Here is a 15,879-nt window from a genome sequence, read left to right as displayed (position 1 = left end):
TCACAGTACGATATTTTGAGAACTAATTATACCCTGCCGTTGGAAAAATAAACTAAAATAGAAGGAAAAGTCAAATTAAAGAGCTATAGAATATAAAAAAAGGTTTAATTGCGGCTGGAAGAGATCTGACCGTTGGATCTACCAATATTGAATAAAGATGTTAGGGCGGCTGTCGGATATTTCTTTACCCCCAAGAAACTACGCGTGCGTCCATAGACCGGCAACTTACGTCTATTAACGACGTCAACCCCCAACACTATTCATCTTTTTCGCGAGCCTGAGGGTTGCGAGGTCGACAACACGAACCGTCGAACCCTCTTCTCCTGAAAATTATCAAATCAAAACTCTTGAAATCCTTGATTTTCTGGTAAGTTTCTGTCGATTTTGTTTCTCTGTTCTCGAATCTGTGGGCGAGGGACAGATTACAAGCACAGATCCGAATTTGTATCTCTAGAATTTTGGTAACCCTAGAGCTTTTGTTCTAGGAGAAGGTGAATCTCTTGTGTATCGTATAGCGAAGCAGTTGAGCTGAGTAGAAGCTGTCGGTTGCAGGAACTAAGAGAGTGAATGAAAAATCCTGTGCACGATATTTGAGTCTACGTCCAACCCAGGTTAGGAACCCTAATCTCCGATTGGAGGCTTTGAAAGCGGCAACCGGCCAATAGAGTTTTGATTTTTTACGCTACTTGGGATGGAGATTCTGAGTCTGCTGACCGTGATCGATTGTCCGATGCTCCCCACTTTCTCCTTACTCCACTCGATCGGGACACAAAGCAGGTACTAGCAATTAACCTACTTACCGTCCTGTTGATTCGAAAGATCTGAGATATTCTTTTTATCCAGTTTTGATTTTTCCATGGGGTTCACTTTTAAGTTTGGATTTCATGGTTTTTTTTCGATTCAGGGTTCACTTTATTGATTTGTTTCTGTTTCGTGTGCGATGTAATTTTCGAACGAATTTATGCTTATCACTGTTTTTTTTTGGTGAGATCCGTCATTGGACCGTTCTCCTGTTGAAGGTAGAATAATTATCGTGTCTATTACGTTCTCTTTTTTGTACAGATCTGTTCGGATAAGAGTAGATCTCGTTTTTGTGAGGTAATAGGCGATTTCTTGGCAGTTCATATTCATTAAATTGAGAGGAAATCTCTCTTTTTTTTGTGTATTATTTTGGTTTGGATTCATAACTATTATGGTGTTGTTATTTGGTGAGTTTTGCTGCTAAATACTCAGTGTGGTATCACGCTGTTTACTTGCTATCATTAAGAGCATGCTATGCAAACCTGTGTGTCAACCATTTGATTCAGCTCTCTGAAAATGGACCTAATTGTGCTTGATTGTGCCCAAGACAAAATTTTGATATTCTATGCCGTTGACAAAATTGCTTGCCTTCATGCACTTGTGTTTTTTACCAGGCATGGTATAAGTGATCCCTGCAGCATCCACTCAATTTTTTATTGTATGTATTTCAGTGATAACCGTTTTGAAATGTTGTATATCTTTCTTTTGAACCATTTAAATTCGTTCTGTAAATAAGCAGAGACATGTTTTGCACTTAGACTTTGGAGCCAATTTCATCCCGCCTCGCTTTCTATATTTTTATACGGAAGCATCCGTTCTTTTACATAATGCTTTTGGTTTTAATTTTCTTTTCGGTTTTCTAGTGAAAACCACGCTTTACTTGTATGCACTAATCTTGAATAGATGAAGCTAGTGTTTCAGCTTTTGGTTTGACTGGGTTTTGGGACTACAATTGAACCATTTGGACTGCTTATAGCTTGCTCGAAAGTTCTTGACTGGTCAATGGACTATCAAGTTCAAATGATCAGATTGTTTGAACTTGTCTATGGAAGTGCTGGGCAGGGTGTCCATATATGCCATTTACAAAATTTTCCTTGTGGCATGCAAATGAACATATTTGAACCCGAGATTTTGATTTGTGTAATGATATTTTAATGGCAACCCAGCTTTGAATTTACAAATAAAGAATCCAACTCTGGGTTTTGAATGTGATATCAAACTGTGTTGTATGGAGTATATTTTTAAAACACTGAAGAGAAATTATTATTGTTATTATGATAAGGCATGGAAAAATCCCTATTTTATCATTACTACTATTATACTAGTTATATGGTTATTGTTATTCACGTATGTCCTATATTTTCTATAAAGAAACATAATTTTGTGGATGGTTCCATAATATAAGTGATTTACTAATGTAAAACTAAAGAGGCACTCATGGAGGTGTAAATGACCGCTGTTGCCCTAGTCTTCTTTGGTGGTCCCAGGGTTAGTTACTAAATCTTACCTTGAGAGCTATTTTTGAATTTGTATCTTTTGGCTGTCCAGAAAGTTGAAGTTTCATTCACAAAAGGTTATGTTTGCCTCGTCACGTTGTATTTCTGATCTAGGAGGTTGCCTTTTGTTCACCAACTCTAGCTTAGTAGTATAGTCAATGAACTAGAATTTAGACCAAATTTCGTATAGCAGGATATGAACATTGGTGGCGTAGTAACTCTTGCTTGTACTCCATTTTCTGGATTTTGTTATGGTAAACCTTCTTTTGTTTGCTACCTAACTCATTGTAATTATAGGCTGATGTTGACAGAAATTATACACTTACAAGATTGTTGTTTAATTTGTATGGACATGTTATCTGATTGTTAACTTTTCCAGGGATTGCAAATCATCTTCCTTGACATGGTTTCCTTGTGAATATGCCAAAAACTAGACTTGTAAATATTTGTTATCTTTGGACTTTGTGGAATCAAAACATTTGTGGATAGGGATTGATACTGTAGATAAAAATGGAGTCAAAGAACGGAAAGGTATTGGGTAATGGTCATAGAATGGGGGTTGACTTGAAGAGAAAGCGGGCATCCCTGTGTGCAGCAAATTTCACTGGAGCTGCTCGTACAGTGTTGCCACGGTGCACCGCCTTTGATTCTCTATCCAACAAGCTTTGCAAGCGGGTGAGGTCAAATGGATGCAAGAATGAATCTGGTGGTCGCTTTAACAAATTTGCTATAAAAAATTATTTAAATTTTAAGAAGAGTGGGTTGCCTCAACGTCTTATGTTTCACTACAATGGTGAATGGACTGATTTTCCTGAGGAATTTCTTAAGTTGGTTAAGAAAGATTTTCAGGAAAAGAAGGCAGCAATTGAAGTTGACTTCAAGGGTCGTCGTTCATTGCTAAATTTTATGGACATGATCCAAGTTGATCTGAAGACAGGCTCACAACAGCCAATTGCTTGGATTGATGAAACAGGTGGCTGTTTCTTTCCGGTAGCATATTCTGATGACCAGGAGAGGCGTAAATGTTCTCAATATGAACTGAGGGAAGATGAGTCATGTTTATATTCAGAACCGGATATCAAGTTGCAACTAGAGATTGAACTAACTGGTGCCAGTAACGTGAAGTCAGAAGAATGTAGTGAGGAATCGCATACTCGTGTTAAGCGGCTTAAAATTGAAGAAAAACCTTTGAGCAACCATCTCGAAGAACATGACAGTACCAATACCAAATTGGATGCAAAGATTGTGGAAGCTATTGGGGAGAATAGGCATTCGGGTGAAAACTTTCTTTCTCAGAAGCCTAGGTTTGAAGAATTGGCCCATGATGCTGTTCAAGACATGTTCCTTTTGGGTATGGGCCCATCAATGGGTGCGAAGAACATACTTGAGATATACCGTAGCTCAAGTAATTTGTTGCAAGCTCGGCTGGAGCTTTTTGAGAAGCAATTTGAAATTACAACAAAGTTTCGGGGTGATGCAAATATAAGATATGCTTGGCTTGGCTTGTCCAAAGAAGAAATATCCCGGATAATGGTGCATGGCCTTTGTTTAAATGAACTTCCTAAAGTTAATCCCATGTATGGTGTCGGTGTTCATCTCACACCAGTTAATTGCTCCTATATCAGGTATGTACTTTCTTTGAGAGTTAATGTCTCTCTCTCTCTCTCTCTCATTATGGCAAGTTAATATTACATTGCATCCATATTAAACTTTGGTAGCAATCTATATAATGGGTTACGCATAGATGGTGTGAATGTGGCTTAAAATGGGAGTGTCATATTTTGCACGTATATTAATTGAAAATATTAATTGATTTGAATAATATTAAAATTCTGCTTTCTAGAATTTTACACTGATACTGTATTCCATGAATTTCTCACGGTGAAAATATTAATTGTTTTGAATAATATTAAAATTCTACTTTATAGAATTTTTCTTTTGGTCTATTGTTACATGGCTGCATTTATTGGAAAAAATGCTATGGCAGCCTAGCTACTACCTAAATGGATCGTTTCTCTGCTTGTGACCCTGATTGCGGACTTGTTGAACATGGGTGCCTACCGGCCATTGGCATGTTAATGAATTATGACAAAGACAGTTGGAAGATTCTCTAAAGATGCTTTTTTAATTTAAAATTCTGTAATTATTATTCTATTTTGTGTGTTTTTTTGCTTTAAAGGGGTTTCTGGATTGTATTTACTATCTGTTTTCTGTACAGCGCAAGACATTGTGATGTTGACGAAAAGGGTTTACGGCATATGGTGTTGTGTCGTGTAATTATGGGAAATATGGAACTAGTTCATCCTGGATCTGAACAGTTTCATCCAAGTAGCGAAAACTTTGACAGTGGGGTGGATGATCTTCAAGATCCAAAGCACTATATAGTATGGAAAATGAATATGAACACTCACATCTATCCAGAATATGTCGTCAGTTTTAAGATGCCAAATGCTGAAGGTGATTTTCGCCCCTAATTTCAATTTGTTTGATGATGGATACAATCTATCTCTGTTGGAACAGTGATGATGATGCTTTGACACCCTTATATCGATAATTTTGACATGATCTGGATTTTTTGAGCATTTGATCATGTCTTAATGGAGAATGCCTTTGAAGTATGGCCTGCCAGAACACATTAACCGTCAATCTTATTGTGAGGCTTGGATGGGTAATTTTAATTATTATAGTTGGGAATACTTCTCAACTTGTTTTATGTCCGGGCTAAACCCTATCCAAGTGTTACTGCACAAAATTGATTTGTCTGGGTTTGTGGGCCATGTTCACTTCACAGGGTTTAAGAAATAATTTTTGAAGTTGGTATTTCATTAGCTCTATTCCCCAATAAAATGTATTTTAGTTGCATATGTGGTATTTTTTTGTGTTCCTTCAGGTTATTTAGTTGGGAATGGAAGCAAAGTGGATGTGTCTGGAGTCTCAGATTTAACTTGCAGTCAAGGTCAACTACAACCAGGTTCTTGTCTAGCTGAATCGGTAAGCCTCTTTCTTTCACTCTCCAAGTGATGAAACTGCAATTGAGTAGTATAGGGGATAGAAGTTCGTGGAATGTTAATGGGTCAGGCCAACTGAGGGATTCCTTGAACCCTTCCTGCCATGGATCAAGTTTGGCTGCCAGTGTTCTAAGCAGCTGGCTTGTTGAGGCTTCCCTACATAAATGTGTGGTGGTTTACTTATTAAACAGAACTGCTGTTTTGGCTGAATTGAGTTGCAACTGATTGTCTATTTGGCAAATCAAGGATGCCAGTCATATTTTCTTTCCGAAACTGGTGTCTTTTGTTTTTGTTGGGGGAGGGAGGAATCATAAAGCCAATGCTGCGTTGGGATTTTCAACTTGGGCTTGTTTATACCTTAATTTGGTGGGATTTTTTTGGAGCAACTTGGGCTTGCCTTTTTTGCTTAATGTGCTCAAGTTTTCTTCGGGTCAAGCTGGCATGGGCCTAAAATTATTATTTTCCTGCATGGGGGCACTATTCGCTTATGGTTTTTGGACTTGGTCTACTGTTTTTAACCTGATGTTGAGATGTTGTAACATTAGGTCTCTTATTCATGGGATTCAAACATTGTTTTCCTTTGCACATCCCCACCCCTTTCTGCCACGTTATGCTCCAGGCAACAAAATATCTATTAACAACTACATGTTAGAGGAATACAACTCTAGAGAAACCAAATATTCCAGCAAAGGGGAAAAAAAATAACTACTGCCTCCCCGACCAATCCCCACAACTGTACCAAGTCTACGTCATCCCCTCCAATTCTGAATCAGATAGATGCAGATATAGTTATATTGGAAGCGGAACCTGATCACTTCTCACTGTTCACTCTCGGTCTTGGTCTTCCCTCTTTTAGAGTGGATGGAGCATTTTGACGCCACCAAAGCAAGGTCTTCAGATCAGAGCTGCCCATAGGTTCTGGAAAGTTACTGCTACTGGTTAGCCTTTGAAGTGCTGAGGCTTTAACAGTGGGAACAGAGGGTGCTAAAAGGAGTAATTCAGCAAATGGGTTTTGGAGAGACTACTGGTTTTTGTTACTTAGTCATCAGAAATTCTAAGGCTATGTGCTAGTTCGAAGACAGGCCTCTAAAGGAGTAACTTTACAAATTGTGGTCTTTTGCTTCTTCAACTTATCTCTGCGAGGTTGCTTGCTTGGTTACTCAGCCTCGGAAGTGCCGAGGCTGTGCTATGGAACACTAGCAGCCAAAGAATCAATTCACAAAATAGGGTTCTGGAAAGTTTACTGCAATTGGTTACAGTCATTGGAAACACTCAGGCTGTGCTAGTGGGACCACAGCGGTATGAAAGGCATAATGGGAAAAATAGGGAGGTTTGATTCCTCAATTTACCCCTTCAAGCCACACAAACCAAAGACACATTTGCAATGAATGGAATTGCAAAATGGAAACGCTGGAAGCATGGAGTTTCAGATGACAACTTCTGCTTGCCAGTAGTACTCTACTTTGTCTTCAAAGCGAATTGAATAGGGCATAAAGTTGATTTCCCCTTCCACTTATTTAATGCTGTGAAGAGGTCAGTACTAAACCTGTTTGGCTGTTTCCCTGGACCTAAGATGAAGTACTGTTAATTTTAATTTTGAACATGAATGATTTTAGCCCTGTGAAAAGGGGATTTTGCATCAGGTCTGTATATTGTAGACTATTTCTTCTTCTCCTTCTCCACCCCCCCCTCCTTTTTTTTGTGTGGCATATAGGTAGGGTATCTTCTAAGTCAACTTTTGGGTGACGATCTGTGATTCTAACCATTCAATCTCATTTGTATGCACTATTGATTGGCTGGTTGGGATTGTTTGATCAGATCAATACTGGCCTAGAAACTTTTTGCATACTCATCTAAGAGTTGTTCCTGATGCATGTCATATATGGCATGTATGTGATTGCATGGTGTTCCTGATGCCCTGTAATCTGCGGCATCTATTTGATTGCTCGCCAAATAATACCACCTTTGATATTGTAACGATTTTGAGTATTTTCTCCAAATAAAAGATTGCAGTTGAATTTGTGTTACATGGTTCAGCTAAGGGGTTTGGGTATGAGTTTGAGGAGCTGGATCCACACTTGCTCCCTAAACTTTGGATACGAGGTTATGTGTCAGTAAAATTGGTATGGGTACAGAGACTTGGCAAAGATGTGTTGAAAAAGGGAGGGGTTGATGTGTCAAACTTCGGGATTCTTCTTCTTCTTGGCAGCCATGTCCAAGTGCCCGAATTATGGGTGCGTGTTAGACACCTATCCCATTCTCATATCTATATCCGCCCAAATTCATGTCATGTTGTGTTGTATTGACACATGTGCTCCTGGGTACATGAAGTGTCCAGACAGAAGTTCGAGCATATCTTAATCTTTGTAACTAAACACCCCCTCTCCCCCCACCCCCACCCCCCCACCCCAAAAAAAAAAAAAAAAAAAACGTCAAATGACTCTTGAGCTTATAGCTATTAGTTTCTCAGGAAATATTCATTTCCTTTTACAACACTTTTTTTAGGTGGGAGATCGTCGCTCATTTCCAGGCTTGGCAAAGGGATCTCAAACTGAAAACCTCCCTGTTAGTTCAAATGTTCCAAAGGCTCCTAAATCTCCATGGATGCCTTTCCCAATGTTGTTTGCGGCTATCTCCAATGACGTGCCTCCTAAAGCTATGAAGTTAGTGAATATACACTATGATCAGTTTAGGGTATGCCCTAGACTTAGATTTTAATTTTATTCCCCATTTTTCTTCTTGCGAAGGGTTTTCTGATAATTATGCTTCTTTTCTTAATGGAATTCTCATCAGAGTAAATTGATCAGTAGAGATACTTTTGTTAAAAAGTTGAGGTATCTAGTTGGGGACACACTGCTGAGATCAACGATAACAGGCTTGCAATGCAAGGTAAGGTGCATGTGTTTTGATTTATTTAGATTGTTACTTACACTGATGTTTAAGCAGCTGACTAATTTGGTTCTTTAGTTCTTGTGCATCTTCTTTTCTGCATGTTATCATTGTATTGTTATTATAATATCATAGAGAAACATTAAGCTTGTTAGTGTAGGCTTCATTAATATGAATATAGCTGGTAAATGCATGAATGGATGCTGCACCACGATGCATTGTACATCTTGTATTCATGTCAGTAATTGGAATTCACCACTTTATATTCGTCTACCTAGGTGATTAATGTAGGTCAGCCTTTGGGTGTTGAGTTTTAGGCTTCTAGTGCTCATTAGATCTTCGTATTGGAAATCTAGGGAGTGCATTTTGGAAACAAAGAGAAACTGGAAATTAGGGTTTGGATGGCTCTATAGAGGAAAATTATTCAGATTTTATGGAATAGGAAAACATAGATTAGAAGCAAAGAGGTAATAAGAAGAATATTAAGAGAAAAGATGATTGGGAAGAAAATTAGCCTTGTTCATGATGAGTTGTCCATATTATTGCTTACAAAATGAGATCTATATACTCATGTGTTTGAATATTTTTTCCTTTTAACTTTAACTTTAACTTTTAAAAGAAGAATAAAATTGGGAATTTTGACCTGAGTGCAGAACTAGTGACAGAAAAGGCAAGAAATTGCAATGATTGTAGAACCTAATCTAGTGATGAAGAAGCCTTCAGTATAAAGCTCAAAGCTTTCAATGTTGCTCAAATTGAAGGCTTAGCGCTATTGGACTCAGAATTCCAATAGGCAGGTGACTGAAGCCAGGTGGGAAGAAAAGGGGGGTGGCTAAGTAGAAGTAAGGTATCAAGAGGCTTATGACTTGAAGGACTGGAGTTGCTCAATATGATTGTGATTCTCTAATGCAAAAACTAATGTAAAACCAATGGATACTGTAATGTTTGATGTGTGACATAAATTGAGCGAGGTAACACATTTTAGACAATCTCTTAGTGTCGGATCACCTAATATCTAATGATTTATTGATTAATCTGATTGTCTTGGCCTTTTTTTTAAAATTTTTTTTTTTTTAATAGTATTATTATTATTATTATAGAAAGACATTATGTATGGTTAGAATCTTAGAGATATATCCATGCCATGTCTTTGCTATATCCCAAAATTTTATGTTTACCATGCTTAAATGACCCCAATATTGTGGTTCTTTGTGATTATCTATGTTGCATAGTTTGACATGAGGTAACTCAAAGTGGTAACAACAAAGAATGTGGTTCCAATCCACCTAACTCGAAATGTTAAGAAGAAATAATGTGGTTCCAATCTACCTAACACTAGGGCACTGTTTGGCAACGTTCCGTTTATGTCGTTTCTGCGTTTTCTTGTTCTCAGAAATGGAGAAACAACCTAAAAAGCTTTTGATAAAGTTGTTCTGTTTCACCCGTTTCTAGAAGCATAAATCAAAATTTATGCCTATTTACAATTCTAGAAACGACTTTGACTCGTTTCTAGAAACGAATTTGAGAGGAAAAATAAGCTGTTGTGCCTGATAAATCTCTCAATTGTTTAAACTTAAAAAGAGGCAACCAAACCCTCTCTCTTTTTTGGGCATCCGATGATATTATTGGATTTTTTAGTGGTATTGTCTACAAAAAATGTTTCGAGAAACAGGTTTATCAAACAGTAAAAAATCCGTTTTTGTTTTCGGAAACATGAAAAGCCGTTTTTGCTATTTCTAAACACATAAACAGCAGAAACGTTATCAAACAGTACCTAGGTTTCATAGAAACTAACAACAAACCAGAGTCGTAGACAAGGGAGGAATACAAGATTGAAGGAAAATTCAATAACATAGAGTTAAAGGCTCAGTTGTGGTTGAAATTCAGGTTGTAGCTATTCTATTATTGGAGAATAACATAAATTCTCAGAATGATGAATGATCAGATGGTCAGATTCTGAGATATGTTAGAATCCTACTCTACCAAAGAAACTCATTAATGTTACTACAGAACCATATTAGTAGAAGTATTATATCTCAGCAAAAAAAACTCAGAACAGGGTGAAAAGCTGGTTGAAGGGCTTATTAAATAAGGGGAACAATTGATAAAATCTCAGCCAAATCTGATGGTCGGATGGGATATATTGAAGAGTTCCCGTTGGGCAACGAAGCTCAAGAGCATGAGCATCCGATGGTCAAATTGGACTTATCTTGCTGGAGGATTAAAGGATGATCAAATGTTGATGATCAACAGTCCAACAAGAAGACCATAGGCACTCAAACAAACAAATCAGAAATTGAAACATAAGAATAATACCATGTTCAGGGAAGAGAAGTTCTGGTCTGAAACTTAAAAGATAATAAGATGCAACAAAGTAGGGAGGATATGACCTGGGAATCACCACCTAAGGCCTAGGCTTGAATCACCACCTACCAACCTTTTGATCACCACAACAGGGCCTGTTAAATCACCATAGAGCTTGAAGGAAACAATGCTTTCTTTAGCTGTAAAAATTATGGGGATGAAGTATCTTTTTTGTTTATAGTAACAGTGAAGGACTAGTCCCTCGAGAATTAATCTGGCATCTTCTTGTGGAGAGTGGAGTGTGTAGTAAATATGTAGATATAATTAAAGATACGTATGAGGACGTGGTGACTAGTGTGAGATTTGTTAGAGGTGAAGGTGATGAATTCCCAATTATGATTGTGTTACATCAGGGATAAGCCTTAAGCCCATATTTGCTTATGCTTATCATGGATGATTTAACCAAGAGCATTCAGGACGTGGCCTTGTGGTGTATACTCTTCGTTGATATCGTTTTTGGTGGATGAGACGAAAACAGTGAGTAACCCTAAGTTGGAGCTATAGAGATCAGCTTTGGAAACAAGAAGTTTTAAGATTAGTGGATCAAAGATGGAGTAGATGAAACTATGTTCACACTATGATGGATAGAAATATGGTTGGTGTGTGTGTGTGTGTGTGTGTGTGTGAGAGAGAGAGAGAGAGAGAGAGAGAGAGACTATTTTATGCCTATTTTAGATATCTAGGGTCAACCATGAATAAAGAAGGTGATAGAGGGTGCTGTTTCATAGAGAATTAAAGTGGGATGGATGAAGTGAAGATGTGCGATTAGAGTGTTGTGCAACCTATGTATTCTTGTAAAGCTTATTCTATAGGATTGATGTATGGCGTTAATGATGTATGGATCGGAATGTTGGGCAGTTAAGAAGTGTCATATAGAGAAGCTGTGTAGTAGAGATGAATATGTTAAGATGGATGTGCTGCAAAACAAGGAAGGGTATATAGTAAGAAATGAACATATTAGAGTTGATTTAGGAGTTGCCCTGGTCAATGATAAGATTCGAGAAAGTCGTTTGAAGTGGTATGACCATATTCAATGGAGGCCTGAGGATGCCCTAATAAGGGGTGACCATAGGAGAAGTAGTGAGGAATGACATTCATAGCCGAGGTTTTGTCCCAAATATGATATCAAATAGAGCCGATTGGAGGGGAATGATCCATGTAACGACCCCATTTAGTTGAGAATTTCTTGACTTGCTGGTGCTTTGCTTCTTCTTTTTTTTTTACTTTCATTTCTCCTTTTTACTTTTTATTTTATTTTATTTTTTTATGGATCCGCGTAGCTGACCCCATTAAGTTGGTATAAGGCTGAGTTTGTTGTTTTTTGTTATAGTGAAAGACTAGTCACACTCCAAGTAGAGAAGCTGGAGTTGAAAGTTGAAACTGACCTAAACAAGGTAATAAAAAAGGCCCAAAAGAAACTACGAAAAGCCTTCCTACTGTAAGGAAATAAAAAGAGTCCAAATTGTACTGAAAACAAAATGGAGAAAACAGTCTCCCTGATGCAGATCAAGCTTGCACAAGGAAGGGGCTGCTGGCCCCATGGAACCAAGTTCAATATTGGACCAGTCAGGCCCCCACCTTGGTCCCATCTAACCAGCCCAAAAAGGAAGTTGGAACCACTGTTCACGAGTTACTGTTCATGCAAACAGCAATTGCAAGTTTTGTCTTCAAAGAATCTCCTAAAAGATTTATACAACTGTCCCTTATTCAGTTCCAGTAGATGATCTCCATCAGCCATCAATTTGGCCCCAGCTAGCATAGGATTTAGTTTAATTTTATAGGTTGTCAAGTTAGTTTCCTATTTTGTAACTTAGGCTAGTTTCCTTTTTGAGTTCAGTTGTAGTTTCTAACTTATTCTTACTTGGTTAGAAGTTAGGAGTGAAGTTAGGAAGTTTATTTCGCTTTAGTTTCCTAAGTTATTTTCCTATTTTATTATGTCTCTGTGTCCAAGCAATGTCAGTCTATTTGAAACCAATCAATTATAATGAAAAGACAGATTTGAGTTAAACAAAAAAGATGGCTTATGCTGTTGTGCTATGGGATGCAGTTGTGTGAGATGCCTAAACCAAAGGGGTGAGGTGCCCATTCACTAATTATTATCCCCTCTGCCTCAACCCCTCCATCGATTCTTTTTATTTTCTTTCTTTTCTTTTTTCTTTATTTTCTGTTAGAGTGTGTTCGAGTGACCAAAACAAGCTTGTTCAAGTTTGAAAGATCCATCAAAAGATCAGGTCGAAGCAGCCAAGAGGAGAGATCGAAATCAGCTAGTGTTAGAGTTTTGGCATCCAATCGATTTCTTCCATATCTCCCAAACCAGCAAGCAGTTCAAGCTCATCTTTTGAAGGATGCCTGGACAAGTTACAAGGGGTCTTCATTCCAATTTTGAGGATCATCCGATGCCAGGAACCCTAGTTTATAAAGAGTGGTCAAAAGTTTCTTAATTCATGTTGACAACATAATTCTCAATTCAACCATCAGAATTTGTCTCATCTTTTGAGGGTTTGTTGACCCATATAGGAGCTTCATCTGCTCCAAGTTTCAGCTCCATCTGAGCTACAATTTGTGAGATCTTTTATTTCTCCCTATTCAGCTAGATTTTTCAGATCTTGCCTTTGGATTAGGCCCTTTGTGATCTAGTCTTACATCACTCCATATGGAACGTACAAATATTTTTCCTGCTACTACAAGTAATATAATAAAACAAAAATAAGAAAATCTCAAGACTATCCTATGAATGGGAGGGCCATTCCTTGTTCATAATTGAACCAGAAGCTGGTCTGAACCAGCACCATTGGCCTGGTTCTTCATACTTCTGTGATGATATTTGTATTGTCACTGTGATTTGCATCAATTATTGACTCCTTTTTCTTCATTGACAGTTTTCTCTTTGCTTTTGCTTGTGCTCACCTAGTTGTATTTTGAGTGGAAGGCATTTGTACTCCTAAATCCTCCTTCTTTCTCTCTTTCTTCTTCTTCTCCTCTTTTTTTTTCTTTAATTTATTAGACCCAGAACCCTGTCAGAGACCTTGATTGTGCCATACTATGATTTTGTAATTTTTTTTTTCTTCCCCTTTGGGAATGGTGTGTCCTTGTAAATTTTGTGTCTTGCTTTCACATGTTATGGTTTATAGTTGTAAAATTTATTTCGGTGCCCATGCAGTCCCTGACCAAAATGAGATTTACGTTAAATGCTGGAATAAATACAAATTTACCTCCCTTTTTCTGGGAAAATTTCATCTGAAAAGTCCTGAACCTTCGTTTACTGATACCTGCCTCCATTTTATATTTTTGAAAGCTCAAGTTCCAGCTCCAATTTATTCTCACCCTTCATCCTCTTGAATATGAAAAGGGATCAAGTTAATACACAAACTATGCAAATCATCCAAGGTCTAATGCCCTCTTCAGTTAAAATTATCAAAGTTGATATTGGAGATCCTCTAGATTGTGATTATTTACGAAATGAAGCTGACGGTTGTGGAATGAACATTAATGATCCCGATTTTCCATCTCCAGCAAGCATTAGAATCTAATTATCAAGGGCAGAACGAGTTTATATGAGTGCGTGATTTCTGTCCCTCTATGAGTTCTGGATTTTACTGCGTTTCTTTTTGGAATCTTTCATGAGCCTGTTTTGTTATTCAAATGTCTATTTAAGATTATTGTTTATTACTATTTCCATTGTTGTTGTTGTTGTTGTTGTTGTTGTTGCCGCTGCTGCTGCTGCTGCTGCTGCTGCTGCTGTTGCTGTTTTTATAATTATAGTATTCTCCATGTGATAAGAGTTTTGGTATTGGAGCCACTGTCTAGCAATTGCATGCTTACTCTGTCTGCTTGGCTGTTTGAATACCTGTGTGCTGGTTAGGGCTGTTGACTAGGATTTTCACCAATTTCTTGGTTGACTTGTAGCAACAGAAGGATGAATAGTATAGTACTTCGACTGAACAATAAGATGTGACTGTTAAGATTAGGCGTGCAACTGGGGGCCCAGCCTGGGGTTTCCAGGGCTCAGCCTCTAGGCCTGGCTCAGCCCCAAGGGCAGGCTGGGATATCTCAGCCCAGGGCTGTCCTTCCTGGGCTTGGTCCTTTTTTTTTTTTCCTGTCATTTTCATTTGTCATGATAAAATGTCCTTTTTTAACCTATAATGTATATGTTTAATACATTAAATCAATAGTGTATCAAATGTGAAGTCTGATAACCCATGGCCCATATCTTGCATACATTATATTATATGTAAACCTACAGCTTCAGCCCCGGCCCTGGAATCCCTGGGCATTGAATTATCAGATTATAATATTGACAATAGAATTATCATAGGATAATATTGGTAAAATTACTATCAGGTTGGCTCGTCTTGCTGGGCCCAAATTGCATTGCTACTTGGATCATGTCTGAATTATCATAGTATAATATTGACAAAAGTATTTGGGCCGAGTTTTCCTCAAGCCACAGTGGAGTAATGTATTCCTTCGTATATGGCCATCATTGACCTTAAATGGCTGCCAAGGAGCAGTGGGAGGCATTTTGGAACACCAATAAATGGGGGGGGGGGGATGAGTGGGTGTTTCCTTCACTGTGGTGAAGGAAAAAACTCTGAAGTATTTTAGGCTGGAGATAAAGTTAGAGGTATCTAAAATATTTGGACAAGGAAATTTTCAATTCAAAACCTTTTTCCATAGTAAACTGTCAAGCAAACTGTTTCAATTTTTGGATTCTATGACAACTTGCTATTGTTAGCTAGGCATGTAATAGATGAATTGAAGGGAAGATTTTATTATTATACACTATGGTTTGCTTCAAGTAGCTGTAAAGGCTTTGACTAGAAAAGGACTGTAGGCATTGCATCCCAAGGAGATAAGCATCAACGATGTTTCCAAGATTAATTTCATGCTCATTGCAGAGAAGCTATTATTGGGTGAAAAAAGGGGCGTTCACAATGCACAAGGCTCCGCCTCTGCAGGGTGGTCTTTTTGGGGGGGGCGGTGCAGATATTTATGCAGCCTTATCCCGCTTCACAAAGAGGCTGTTTCCTGATTTGAACCCATGATCACCAGGATGCAATGTAGTAACCTTACTATTGCACTGAGGCCTGCCCTCATTGGCTGATATTTCATGCAATGAAACTAAATCGATAAGTAACAAATACAAATATCAGGGTAAGGAGGCTGGTGACTGGATGACAGCGTCCTGGTGATGGGGTATATAAATTGAATGTAGACGGTTATTCTTTGGGAAACCCAGGGTCTTCAGGAATAGGGGTCCTTATTAGAGGTTGAACATATTCAGTGGTAGGGTTTTTTTTTTTTTTTTTTGGGGGGGGGGG

At 38.1% G+C, this 15,879-nt stretch overlaps 1 protein-coding gene across 3 annotated transcripts in view; it reads left to right on the top strand.

Moving 5' to 3' along the window:
* The first annotated feature begins 220 nt into the window (after positions 1-220).
* The window catches only part of LOC122089109 (inactive poly [ADP-ribose] polymerase RCD1), a 21,101-nt gene continuing 5,442 nt past the window's right edge, over positions 221-15,879 (top strand). The window contains exons 1-6 of one of the 3 annotated variants that reach the window (XR_006143232.1): positions 221-777; positions 2,677-3,922; positions 4,516-4,754; positions 5,188-5,288; positions 6,162-6,838; positions 7,811-7,934. Coding sequence is in view for 2 of the 3 variants with exons in the window: in XM_042658576.1 (XP_042514510.1) it covers positions 2,808-3,922; positions 4,516-4,754; positions 5,188-5,288; positions 7,811-7,999; positions 8,099-8,194 (1,740 nt within the window). In the remaining variant the exon portion in view is untranslated. Of the gene's footprint in view, positions 778-2,676; positions 3,923-4,515; positions 4,755-5,187; positions 5,289-6,161; positions 6,839-7,810; positions 8,000-8,098; positions 8,195-15,879 lie in introns of those variants that run through there. The other 2 variants (XM_042658576.1, XM_042658577.1) reach the window with 2 other exon arrangements.

This window comes from Macadamia integrifolia, chromosome 9 (assembly GCF_013358625.1).
Source record: "Macadamia integrifolia cultivar HAES 741 chromosome 9, SCU_Mint_v3, whole genome shotgun sequence".
NCBI lineage: Eukaryota > Viridiplantae > Streptophyta > Magnoliopsida > Proteales > Proteaceae > Macadamia > Macadamia integrifolia.
Note: the sequence above shows the minus strand (reverse complement) of the source record. Positions and strands in the feature narration are given on the sequence as shown.